The sequence below is a fragment of the Panthera leo genome, chromosome F3 (genome assembly GCF_018350215.1).
Source record: "Panthera leo isolate Ple1 chromosome F3, P.leo_Ple1_pat1.1, whole genome shotgun sequence".
In the NCBI taxonomy this organism is placed as follows: domain Eukaryota; kingdom Metazoa; phylum Chordata; class Mammalia; order Carnivora; family Felidae; genus Panthera; species Panthera leo.
Genome location: NC_056696.1, coordinates 41,517,540 through 41,530,905, shown reverse-complemented (window position 1 = coordinate 41,530,905; position 13,366 = coordinate 41,517,540). Strand labels below are relative to the sequence as shown.

Sequence of the window (13,366 nt, the reverse complement as noted above, 5' to 3'; positions counted from 1 at the left end):
GTTTTTTTTTTTTTTTTTTTTTTAAGTTTTTTATTTTGAGAGAGAGGGAGAAAATATGAGTCAGGGAGGGGTAGACAGAGAGGGAGAGAGAGAGAATCCCAAGCATGCTCTCCATTGTCAGCACAGAGCCTGACACGGAGCTTGAACCCACACACTGGTGAGATCGTGACCTGAGCAGAAGTCAGATGCTTAACCGACTGAGCTACCCAGGCTCCCCAATGCAGGGTTTTGTTTTGTTTTGTTTTGTTCTTCGTTGAGTGGGTGGTGAGAAAAGGGGAATTGTTGGGAGGTAAGTTTGAGGCCTAAATCAAGATCGCTGTATGGGATGACTGGTGGTAGGAGATCCTATTTTGGTATAATAAAATTAGAATATTCTTAACTGTAGCTATATTTAGAAAGATGTGTCCTAATCCTGGATGTAGCCAAATTTTTGTAGTAAAAGCCATGTATTCTATTCAGATATTAATAATCAGCCTACTAGTCTGGGGTACTATTCCATCTTGTGACAGAAACGAGTATCTCTGTGATTCTTCTACTGTAGTTCTTTTTTATGGTTCACTTTTAGTTAGCAGAAAGCTTCCCTTTCTGGAGACTTATCTGATAGTCTGTGCCCAGTTTGTCTTTCACGGATGTCACTAAAAATCTCCAATTTCTGTCTCTATAGGTTTACCGAACTAATCAGTGTGCTGGGGAGTTTGTGATTACGTTTCCAAGAGCCTACCACAGTGGTTTTAATCAAGGTTTTAATTTTGCTGAGGCTGTTAACTTCTGCACTGTTGATTGGGTATGTAATTATGACTTAGTGAGCCTTTTCAAATGTATTGTTTTCCTACAGAAATGGTATATAATACTTTAAAAGCTTTCATGTGTATGGTTGCTTAAACCTGTTGCTGCTCAAATGGCTGGTTTACAAATTGTTTACCATCCATAGTGAGATAGAGTACTTGGCATCACATTGTAAAGCAGGGCTGTACTAACTAAGCACACTACTGGGTTCAGCTGATAATGTTTTTCTTCTGTAAAAGTGAGACTTGATGAATAAATGAGTCTGTTGATTTACATTTTCGGTGAAATTCAGGATTTCATTGCAAACTCATAACAAACAGTTCAGTCTTAAGACTATACAGCAGTAGCTTAAATTATCTACAGGACAGCAATTTTCAGTGATGTATTTGGTTTTGGTTGTAGATTTTTTTTTTTTTTAATATTTATTTATTTTTGAGAGAGAGACAGAGGCAGAGCATGAGCAGGGGAGGGGCAGAGATAGAGAGGGAGACACAGAATCCGAAGCAGAATCCGAATCTGTCAGCCCAGAGCCTGACACAGGGCTCAAACCCATGAACTGCAAGATCATGACCTGAGCCGAAGTTGGATGCTTAACTGACTGAGCCACCCAGGCGCCCCTAGATTTTTTTTTTTTAATGTTTGTTTATTTTGAGAGAGAGAGTGCGAGCAGGTGAGAGGGAGAGAGAGAATCCCAAGCAGGCTCAGGCTCTGTGCTGTCAGCACAGAGCCTACGTGGGGCTTAATCCCATGAACCACAAGGTCATGACCTGAGCCAAACCCAGGTGCCTTGTAAAGTAGACTTTTTGTATTAGTAATATTACTTTTCATTTACATAAAAAGATCTAGTTTAAGTGTGTGATGTTAAATCTAATGAATTATAACCTTGTTTCAGTGCTTTCCTGTGTAATAGTACCACCTGTATCTAAAATTATTTTCTGTTCTACTTTGGAGCATTATTATTCCCTGGAGTAGGTTAACCCACACTAGTTCAGCATAGTTGTTTCAGGAAATGTGTAAATTCCTATGTCCAGTTAGAGTTTACATTGTTATAGACAATAATACATTGTTAATACTTTTTTTTTTTTAAGTTTATTTATACCCAGCGTGGGGCTTGAACTCATGACAACTGAGATCAGGAGTTGCATGCTTTTCTGACTGAGCCAGCCCGTCACCCAAGTCCATTGGTTTTTTTTAACTGCCTAATATGCCAGATCTTTTGAGATGCAAAGATTAAAAAAAAAAGGCCCAAGGCTTCTTAGAGTCTGGTTTTAGGGTTGATATTTGTATTATGACCCAGAATATCATATTTAGTAATTTGATAATGGTCAAAAGTCTTTGGAAATAGGAAGGAGAAAGATGAATGAATGTCATGTGTTCTCTGTCTTTTGACCCAGCTGCCATTAGGCCGACAGTGTGTGGAGCATTATCGTTTGCTTCACCGCTATTGTGTATTTTCCCACGATGAGATGATTTGCAAGATGGCTTCCAAGGCTGATGTACTAGATGTCGTCGTGGCTTCAACTGTTCAGAAAGACATGGCCATTATGATTGAGGATGAGAAAGCTTTAAGAGAAACTGTCCGTAAATTGGTAAGGTTTGGAATCCTTCTAATTGCATATCTCAGGGCATTACTTAGTAAAATTCTTACACGTATTAGTACCATTTTAAGAAGTCTTTTCTTAGTCTAATTTCCTTTAAGACCATTCTGATAGATGTGTATTAGTATCTCTTTGTGGTTTTAATTTCTACTTCTCTAATGGCTACTGATTTATTGAACATCTTATCATGTGTGTGCTTATTTACTACTTGTGTATGTATCTCTTTGATAAGTGTCTGTCCAAGTGTTTTGTCCCAGCCCCCTTTTTATTGGATTGTTGTGAGACTTCTGTGTATTCTGGATGCCAATCCTTTGTCAGATGGGTGCTCTACACATATTTTCTTCTAGTCAGTGGCTTGTCTTTTCATTCTCAAAGCAGTGTCTTTGTAAAAGCAGAAGTTTATTTTGATGAAGTTCAGTTAAGCAGTTGTTTCTTTTTTGCATCTCTTTTATGTCCTTAAGAAATCGTATCTAACCCAAAGTCACAAAGACTTTCTCCTGTATAGTCAGTCACCTAGAATTTTTAGTGTTAGGTTTTACATATGAATCTTTAACTCATCTCAAGTAATTTTTATTTATGGTGTAAGGTGTGGTGTGGGTTGGGATGACTCTTTTCCTCATATGGGTGTCTCATTGCTTTAGCACCAGGTCTTGAGAAGGCTGTTCTTTTTCTGTGGAAATGCCCAGGCACCTTTGTGTTGAAATTTGACTCACCTATATGGGTCTATTTCTACATTCTGTTGTATTCTCTTAATTTATGCATTTATCTATTGCTGTTACCCTATGCTGTTGATTACTGTAACTTTGTAATAAATCTTGAAATGAGGTAGTGTGAGTCGTACAACTTTGTTCATTTTAAAAATTGGTTTGGCTATCTTAGTTCCTTTGCTTTACATATAAATTTGAGAATCAGCTTTTTGATTTCTACCAAAAAACCTGTTAGGCTTTCATTGGAACTCCATTAAGTCCATGAATATAGTTGGGAGAATTGATATTTTAACAATGTTGACTCTTCCAGTTCATGGACATAGTATATCCACCATTTATTTAAGTCATCTTGATTTCATTCATTCGGTATTTTGTAGATTGCAGCATACAGATCTTATACATAGTTTCTTGGGTTTATAATTATATACTTTATGTTTTTTGGTACTGTTATAAATGATACTTTAAAACAATTTTTATTTCAAATGGTTTATGGCTTATATTTATAAATATAATTGACTTATGTATATTGACTACTTGTATACTGCAACCTTGCTAATAAACTCAATTGTTTATTAGCTTTTGTTAGACTGTTGGGGACAGTGGTATCTGCAAATAAATAGTCACATTCGTGTTTTTTTTTTTTTTTTAATGTGCTGTTTTAGATAGAATCCTTGAATTTTGACTCCCTGAAGCCTGTACAGATCAACAACAGCTTACTCACCGTCCCCTGATATTTTACAGTTAGGGAAAACAATGCCCAGAGGGTTTAAGTGCCTTTACCAAGGTCTTATAGCAATAATGGTAACTCATTTTTGAAACTTGAAGAACTTAAAATTTTTTTCTAGATGTGGAAATTTACAAACTAAAATTGGGCAAACTGTATATGGGTCATTCTCAAGGAAAATCTGTAAAGTTGGTCCTTAATCTCATTTTAAATAAAAGTGCAACCATTTTTATTTCCAAGTCCTTTTTAATGATCAGTTCCAGTTTAAAACCAAAATTCATTCATTAGTGGTTTCCTTACTCTCCTCTGTCGTTGTTGGTCCTTGTAATCAGGAAGTAAAATGGTCAAAAGGTTAAAATACAGAGTAACAGTAAAACAAAGGAGCTTGGTGTCTCATAAATTGACTTAATCAGCTTCTGGCACTTTCATGGTTGGATTTGGATTCCCTTTTAGATAAGGAGAAAAGGTGGTAAACGCTTGATCTTTGAGTGACAAAAGTATATCCTAGAGGGCTCTCCAGGTGTCAGGTGGTACAAACTGCAGTTGAAATTTACTGGTTCAGTGTCTTATTTTTCTTGATACTGTTTCAATTAGGAAATACTTCATTATGACTGTAGTCTTTATTGTATGTTTTTCTAACATTTTGGATAAATAATAATCCCTTTAGATAACTTTTTCATGTGAGAGCTGATCTACCACTAAGCATCTTCCCATCAATAATCCCTTCATGACAGTCTTTTCCTCTTCCTTCCTTTTTATTTACTCTTGTTCTTTTTATTACTCTGAATTCCTGTATAATATTTCCTCTGAAGTAGAAAGTATATACATTTCTTTTGCTTTTATTGTCTATATCCAGATTATGGACAGAGCCAATTTGTAGTAGAATAAACAGCTAATGTCAGTAGTGCACGATCCTATTGATAACTGTTTTCATACACACTCTGATCACAATGACCAAACATAAGGGCCTACCTTGTCCAAAAAGAGGTTCTCTCTAAACAAATGAGGTAGTTTACCTTGCCCATAGTAGCTAGGTTGTTGTTACTTTGTATTCCAGACATTTTTAATCATGCACTCCTATTTTCGTAAGGCCCTCCCACCCATTTTTTTTTTTTTTTTTAACTCAGCTGTTATGTAGTTTTCTTGGGGGCCGGTGGATTATATTATCCTTTGGAGGTCTCTAAAGTACACTTTATTTTAGGGAGTAATTGATTCAGAAAGAATGGATTTTGAGCTGTTGCCAGATGATGAGCGTCAGTGTATAAAATGCAAAACGACATGCTTCATGTCTGCCATCTCCTGTTCTTGTAAACCTGGCCTGCTTGTTTGCCTGCATCATGTGAAAGAATTGTGTTCCTGTCCCCCTTATAAATATAAACTGAGGTGAGTAGGAAAAATGATCTTTTCTTTGGAAAACCCTAAATCCTTAATAAAAGCTCTGTGGCGTTCCTGTTCCAGGGCTGAAGTACTGCGTGTAAAATATGTGATTTTCTCCAAGCCCAGACATCTCAAAACTATGTCTGCTCCTCTGTTTCTAGGTACAGATACACTCTGGATGATCTCTACCCCATGATGAATGCATTGAAGCTTCGAGCAGAATCTTACAACGAATGGGCCCTGAATGTGAATGAAGCTTTGGAGGCAAAGATTAACAAAAAGAAAAGTATGTGATGTTCTTGGTGATTGGCAGATTGGGACTGATTGTAATGTAGCCAACATAGTTACCAATGAACAGGTTACTTGAAACGACCTGATGCTGGTTTACGGAGTGTTAGCAGAGAAAGTTATAAAGCCACTAGTGGATGAGGCAGATGCCCTTTCCATCACAGGAAAATCTTGATCTATGAATTGTACAAGATCGTATATTTAACAAAGGTCATAGTATTCGGAAACAGAATAACTTTTACACTTCTTGTCTCAGTACAAAAATGTTTCACATTTTATATGGAACCTTAGAAAAACATTTTTTTTAAAAAACTAGATCTCAGGACACCTGGGTAGCTTAGTTAAGTGTCCAAGTGTTGATTTCAGCTCAGGTCATGATCTCATGGTTTGTGACTCACAAACAGGGCTCATGTTGGGCCGTGTGCTGACAGCAGAGGGTCTGCTTATGATTCTCTTTGCCCCTCCTCTGGTCACTCATGTGTGCGCCCGCTCTCTCAAAATAAATAAATAAACATTAAAAAAAATTAAAACTAGATCTCAAGACAGAGGTAGCATGTTATTAAGTTATGGGTCTCTGGTTTATCATTGCCCCCACCTCTCTTCTCTTTTAAGTAGGCTCTGCACCCAGGGTGGAGCCCATCGTAGGGCTTTTGAACTCAGAGCCCTGAGATTAAGAGTCAGATGCTGAACCAACTGAGCCATCTAGGCACCCCCCTAGTTTGTCACATTTTAGTGCTAATCAAAGTCAAAGTTTCTGTCTCTTGTTACTACCTTGAAAGTCACTACTTCCTTTCCCATCTCTTTCTTTTCTTTTCTTTTTTTTTTTTTAAGTTCGTTTATTTTGAGAGAGACAGAGACAGCATGATCAGGGGAGGGGCACAGAGAGAGGGAGACAGAAGATCCCAAGCAGGCTCTGTGCTGCCAGCAGAGAACCCGATGCAGGGCTCCAGCTCCCGAAACTGTGAGATCATGACCTGAGTGGAAACCAAGAGTCGGACGCTTAACCGACTGAGCCACCCAGGCACACCCCCTCCCCGCCATCTCTTTCAGAGTGTTTTCACTTTCTTTCCTTTCTGTAGTCCCAACAGGTAAATCTGCCCTTCTTTTACTTAGGGGAAGGTCTCAGTATCACTCTCTCTGAGCACACTGCATACTTGCCAAGTGCAGGAGACAGGAGTGGTCTGTGTAACAATAAGAATCTGCTTTTGCTCTGTTTTGACAAATCTGTTGTTTTCCATATCTTAAACATTTCAGGTCTAGACACTTCCATATTGAAGAGCAGCTCTAGGCACTTGTGAAAACACTCTAAAGTGTTCTAACACTGGCTGGCACCAGTGTTAAAGGTGGCACTTGGTTGGCTCTTTTGGAAGGGCATGTGACTCTTGATCTCTAGGTCATGAGCTTGAGCCTCACATTGGGCATAGAGACTACTTAAAAATAAAGGAGACTTAAAAAATAAATAAAAACACTCTACCTTCAGCCAAAAAATAAAAATGAGATGGACAAATCTGTTAATGTCTTAAAACACCACAAGTATTTTAGATAACTGATAAAAGCAAACCCTTCCTCTGTGTTTCATACCACTCGTATAAACATACTGATTACAGAAAAGATGGCCTTTTGTTTATTATTAGGCCTTGTGAGCTTTAAGGCTTTAATTGAGGAATCGGAAATGAAGAAATTCCCAGACAATGATCTTTTGCGCCACCTTCGCTTAGTCACACAGGACGCGGAGAAGTGTGCTTCTGTCGCTCAGCAGCTGCTTAATGGCAAAAGGCAAACTAGGTATGTACTTCTGTTTGAGGTTGCACTCTTAAGTGGCTCTACTTGGCAACCTGTTGTGAATTGGTTTTTCCTTCTGTCCTGTATTCCTGTGACACTGAATAGGGGAATGGTGAATATATTATGTCCTCATGGCTTCCTCGGGCCTTTGCCTTTACAGATACCGATCTGGTGGAGGAAAATCCCAAAATCAATTGACAGTCAATGAACTCAGACAGTTTGTGACACAACTGTATGCTCTTCCATGTGTCCTCAGTCAAACGCCTTTGCTAAAGGTAACTATAGAGGGAGCTGTGGGAAAGTACTTTGGTAGTCCTATTCGGTGAAACCTTGGTTTGCGAGCATAATTCGTTCCAGAAACATGCTTGTGATCTAACACGCTTACATATCAAAGCGATTTTCAAGAACCGTTGGCTCAGTTGTGATCACGTGACTTTGGCGTCATGTATTACCTGTGTTATAAGACCTTGCTCGTTTATGAAGTTAAAATTTATTAGAAACGTTTGCTCGTCTTGCGGAACACTCGCAGAGCAAGTTACTCCCAATCCAAGGTTTCGCTCTATTTTGTAAATAAATTCAGATGACATGCTTAAGTCATCTTGGGTGGTTAGTTTGTACATTTCTTTGCAGATGTTTGTAATAACCTACTTGAGTGTTGTGTGTGTGTGTGTGTGTGTGTGTGTGTGTGTGTGTGTGTGTATAAAGAGATTATAACAGGTCTACACAGGAGAAATAAAGTTGGAAATTTTTACCTTGAAAGTGACCACCTGCTACTCCTCACAGTTGGTAAAAGGTCTGTGATAGTCACTAGTTTTAGCTGTCAGTTGGCTTATGTGTTATGTCATTTATCCATGTTATTGATAAAATCGCATGAGATGGAAGGAGCATCACATTGAATATGTATTGAGGATTCTAAGTATGAAAGAAGCCAGTTACTGAAATTACTATTTTTATACAACAACCTGTGTTTTTTTAGGATCTCTTGAATCGTGTAGAAGATTTCCAACAGCATAGCCAGAAATTGCTTTCTGAGGAGATGCCCAGTGCTGCTGAGCTGCAAGACTTGCTAGATGTCAGCTTTGAATTTGATGTTGAACTTCCACAGCTTGCTGAGATGCGTGTCCGTCTGGAGCAGGCCCGCTGGCTAGAAGAGGTGCAACAAGCTTGCCTAGACCCCAGCTCCCTTACACTAGATGATATGAGACGTCTCATAGACCTAGGGGTGGGTCTAGCCCCATATTCAGCAGTGGAGAAAGCAATGGCCCGGCTTCAGGAGCTGCTTACGGTGTCAGAGCACTGGGATGACAAAGCCAAGAGTCTTCTCAAGGCCAGGTGAAAAAGCAAACTCACCTCTCTCTTGGGGAGGGTTGGGTAATCATATCCATGTTAGAGCAATAGAGCACAGTCGTTGGCATGTGACAGGTGTTCAGAAGCTACGGTTGTGCGTGTAGAACACACGTAGAAAAGAAAATAGTGGAGGTATTTGGGGCTGCTTTGGAACTCGGGTAAAAGAATCCTAGTTTCTTCTTTACTGATTGTGAAGTGAATGATTCATATGGACTTGCCTTTTATAGAGTTGTTTTAATGAAATTTTTTTTGGAAGCCGATGAAACCATCTTTGAGAGAATAAAAGTTTTACAATTACGTGGAAAACTATTTAAATCCGCAGTTAATAAGAACGCAAGGAGTTTTTTGAAATGTCTGAGAGTTAATATGCACTGTTCTGTAAAATGAAGATAGTGCCAATAATTGCCAACAGGAGTGGGAATGTACATTTGTGCTGTGGCTTAGTAATTCAGGACACCTTATCTGTGTTTGAGAGATTTGATTGGACTCAGGCAAATCATCTGAGTGGAGAAAGATCAGCCCCTCCCTAATTTTGCTTTCTGTCTGATACATCTTCGTTGGTCCAATTGACAGTGTTAAAAAATTCATGGTTGTAGACATTCTTTTGTAACCCTAAAATAGTGGTCGTTGAGCAGAGAGCACGACATTTTTTGATGCTGTGCTTTTGGTGTGTTGATACCCTAGAGAATTAAAATTTTCCTAACAAAATTACATGAGTCTTGACAGTATACGTAGTAAAACATAGTAAATTATCACTAAGTTACCATCTGCAAATGAAAAGTCCGTGGTTATACCAGCATAAAATCAAGAATAAGTAGAACTTAAATGCTTTACCTAGTCATTTCCTTTATCTTAGGATGCTCTTAAGTTTTATGCAGACATTTGAAACTTTTGTTAAGTTGTGATATCTAGTAGCTATTGACATTTGAAAAAATGTATTTGCTATACTGAATTTCCTTTGAAATGGTTTTTCTAGTTTCTTTAGGAAACCTTAAGAAAAATGAACCACCATATAACATGTTAAGTAGTTCTTATATTTCATTTTTGTAGACCTCGGCATTCATTGACTAGCCTTGCTACGGCAGTTAAGGAGATTGAGGAGATCCCCGCTTATCTGCCAAATGGTGCGGCTCTGAAAGACTCAGTGCAGAGAGCCAGGGACTGGCTTCAGGATGTAGAGGCCCTGCAGGTTGGTTTAAGAAAAAACTGTCTTGGGTGTGTAAGTGCATCTAAGAAGAACAGTAATTGAAAAATTGTAAAGGGTACTATGTTGGATCTCACCACACAGATTCAGTGTTTTTGGTTGGCCAAATTAATAATTATAGTCAAACTTTTTAAGCTTATTTATTTATTTTGGGAAAGAGAGCGAGAGAATTCCAAACAGGTTCTGCACCACCATTGCAGAGCCCAGTGCAGGGCTCGATCTCACAAACTGTGAGATCATGACCTGAGCTGAAGTTGGACACTTAACTGACTAAGCCACCCAGGCGCCATGATTGTATTGGAACTTATGTAGGTGTACTTACCTACCACCTATTACCCTGACCATTTGGCTCAAATATTTAAAGTTTAGATAATTCAACCAACTTTTTTCTGGGAACTTGGGAGCCTCTCTTAACAAACTTGAGTACTTGGTAGAGGATTGAAGAAAAACTAAAATTGAACTTGTGGGAAGAAAAGTAGTTCCCTCCTTCCTTCCTTCCTTCCTTCCTTCCTTCCTTCCTTCCTTCCTTCCTTCCTTCCTTCCTTTTCTCTTTTCTTTTCTTTTCTTCTCTTCTCTTTTCTCTTGTTCTCTTTTCTTTTAATTTTCTTTTCTTTCTGAAAAAATTTAGATTTAGGCAGTGGGACTCAGTTTAGATGATTCCAGTTTTGTTGGCAACATCCAAAGCATCATAGTCGGGAGCCAGTCAAACATATGCCTTCTCTCCATTGGGCCTGATCAGTGTGTGTTGACCTTGTCCACGTCAGTGTCCTAGAGCTTCTTCATAGCCTGTTTGATCTGGCGCTTGTTGGCCTTGACATCCACAGTGAACACAAGTGTGTTGTTGTCTTCTATTTTCTTCATGGCTAACTTGGTAGTCAGGGAGAACTTGATGATGGCATAGTGGTTAACTTGATTCTCTTGAGGGTGCTCTTTTGAGGATATTTGGGCTGCCTTTGGAGACCCAGTGTCTTGGGCCATTGGAATGTAGGCGATTTGTGGATCTTTTTTTGTGTGTGTGTGACTGTGGATGCCATTCAGCACTGCTTTCTTGACCTTCAAAGCCTTTGCTTTGGCTTTGGGAGGGGCAGGGACTTCCTTTTTTTTTTTTTTTTTTTTTTTTTTTGCCTTTGGTGCCATCTTTGTGAAAGGGTGAGAAAGGTAGTTTTCAATCTTTGATGAGTACAAGTGTCTCTTGTTGGTTTGTTAATCTGGTTGTTTGATTACATAGCCAAACTAGGCCCCAAGGCGCAGAAGTTTTCACCAAGTAGTGATTTAAACAAAAGTGCCTCCTGATCCCTACAAAAGAAATGAAACTTAACAAGTTCCAAAGTAATTCTCCATAGTAATTAGCACCAAATATATGTGGTCCAATGTTAGATGTTATATTTAAGGAGTTGCCTATATATTAAAAAAAGAGTTGAATTCACTTGTAGCATTATCAAAGTACAGACCAAATGCATTCTGTGATTTACCCAGTTTCAGCTGGATAACTTCATTCGAAAAGTAGTTTGTGGGGAGTGTCTTCCTTTATCTCTGTAATCATTGTAAATCAGTAGTAAGTCTAATAATGGACCTATTGAGAAAAAAGACCTTTGAATTATTTAATGGGCTAGGTTTTTAAAAATTTAGTCTATCTCATTCTTGAGGCTCAAGTTCTGTTTTGTTGAAGCCATTGGATTCTAAGAATAAAATACTATCTGGTTTTCTGAATATTTAATTTTAAGTAGTGCTAATTGATCAGTTTCTAATAAGAAATGCCAAACCACACAGTTTTAGCCAGATGTTTATAACAAAATATCTGGGTATTTATTTTAGTTAAAAGGGAAGAGAAGATATATTGTTTGGTAAATATTATTACATAATTAAGATGTGACCCCAATTAGCCAAAGAAGAAATGAAGGGAAGTATTTACTGTGTACATAAACTTCCTTAATGGGAGTTGTTTTTTTTTTTTTTTTTTTTTTAATGTTTATTTATTTTTGAGACAGAGAGAGACAGAGCATGAACGGGGAAGGGTCAGAGAGAGGGAGACACAGAATCCGAAACAGGCTCTAGGCTCTGAGCTGTCAGCACAGAGCCCGACGCGGGGCTCGAACTCACGGACCGCGAGATCATGACTTGAGCCGAAGTTGGCCGCTTAACCAACTGAGCCACCCAGGCGCACCCCCCCCTTTTTTTTTTTTTTAATTTTTTTTTTTTTTAACGTTTATTTATTTTTGAGACAGAGAGACAGAGCATGAACGGGGAAGGGTCAGAGAGAAGGAGACACAGAATCCGAAACAGGCCTTAGTGGGAGTTTTAGATGCAGGTTCTTGTTAATGATGGTTGGAACTATAGTGATTAGTTTTAGTTTTGGTCCCCCTTTTCACTTATGATTGATGGCAGCCAGAAAGGTAAGGTGAGGTCATTGAATTAAGAAGAGATAAACATGTGAAATCAGAAAGAGGACATATTTCTGGATAGTCTTATACTCTGTTCATATTTTGTAATGTATATGTTACTTACTACTGTGTTTTCAGTAGTGCCCACAAGGGCAAAAAGTAAGTTTTGCTCCATTCCTGAAATAATAGCCTGATCTTTACTTGTATCATATACTTAAGGACATAATGGAGAGGTGTGACTAACAACAAGGAGCCTTTTCATATTTAGTGAATTATGTATTTTACAATGTTATCCAGTATTCTGCTTTATACACAGGAAGTATTCCATTTATTTCTAAATTGAATACTATAAGATAGCATATAATTTGTGAGTCACCTTTTTTAAGTGTCCACCAGAACAATTTTGTCCGTACGGTTCCAGTCCTGTAAGAATAAATACCAAAAGCAGTGAAACATCAGGGCGCCTGGGTGGCTCAGTTGGTTAAGCACCAGACTTCGGCTCAGGTCATGATCTCGTGGTTCGTGGGTTCGAACCCCATGTTGGGCTCTGTGCTGACAGCTCAGGGCCTGGATCCTGCTTCAGATTCAGTGTCTCTCTCTCTCTGCCCTTTCTCGGCTCACACTCTGTCTCTCTTAAAAATAAATAAACGTTAAAAAAAAAAAAAAAGGCAGTGAAACATCAAGCTTCCTGTCTATATTTAGTTTTCCCCATGTTTCCCAAGAATGTCCTTTCTGGTTGTTTATCTAGTCCATGACCACATGTTGCACCTAATTGAATCTTGCAGTGTTTTCCTCCCTACCCTACTTTTTTTCATGTCAGTGTCTAGAACAGTTATCTTATGGTAAGTTCTATCTTCTAGATTTGTCTGGTTATTTCTTTGTGGTGTATTCTATCTTCCGTATTTCCTGTAAATTGGAAGTTAATTTCTTAGCCTTAATGGATTCAAGTTAAATATTTTTTACTTAGAATAATATTGGAATATCAGGTGATATTTGTATACTTTGTATTGTATCACATTAGGAGACACATAGGATGACTTACTTAGTGATGCTAAGATTTACCATTGTATTAGAGCAACATCAATGTCCCCTGCCCCGCAACTTAATGCTTTTATTCTTCCACTTTGGGTATCTCATTCTCAGAGTCCCAGTACTGACAGCATCAGCATCAC

The 13,366-nt window shown here is 38.4% G+C and overlaps 1 protein-coding gene across 2 annotated transcripts in view; it reads left to right on the top strand.

The window, feature by feature from the left end:
• Positions 1–13,366, top strand: part of KDM5B (lysine demethylase 5B) — an 80,685-nt gene that overhangs the window by 51,372 nt on the left and 15,947 nt on the right. For both annotated transcript variants that reach the window (XM_042926276.1, XM_042926275.1), the window contains exons 13-20: positions 665–784; positions 2,181–2,375; positions 5,017–5,198; positions 5,354–5,478; positions 7,115–7,265; positions 7,423–7,537; positions 8,239–8,594; positions 9,660–9,798. In XM_042926276.1, the coding sequence (XP_042782210.1) occupies positions 665–784; positions 2,181–2,375; positions 5,017–5,198; positions 5,354–5,478; positions 7,115–7,265; positions 7,423–7,537; positions 8,239–8,594; positions 9,660–9,798 (1,383 nt within the window). The remainder of the gene's footprint in view (positions 1–664; positions 785–2,180; positions 2,376–5,016; positions 5,199–5,353; positions 5,479–7,114; positions 7,266–7,422; positions 7,538–8,238; positions 8,595–9,659; positions 9,799–13,366) is intronic.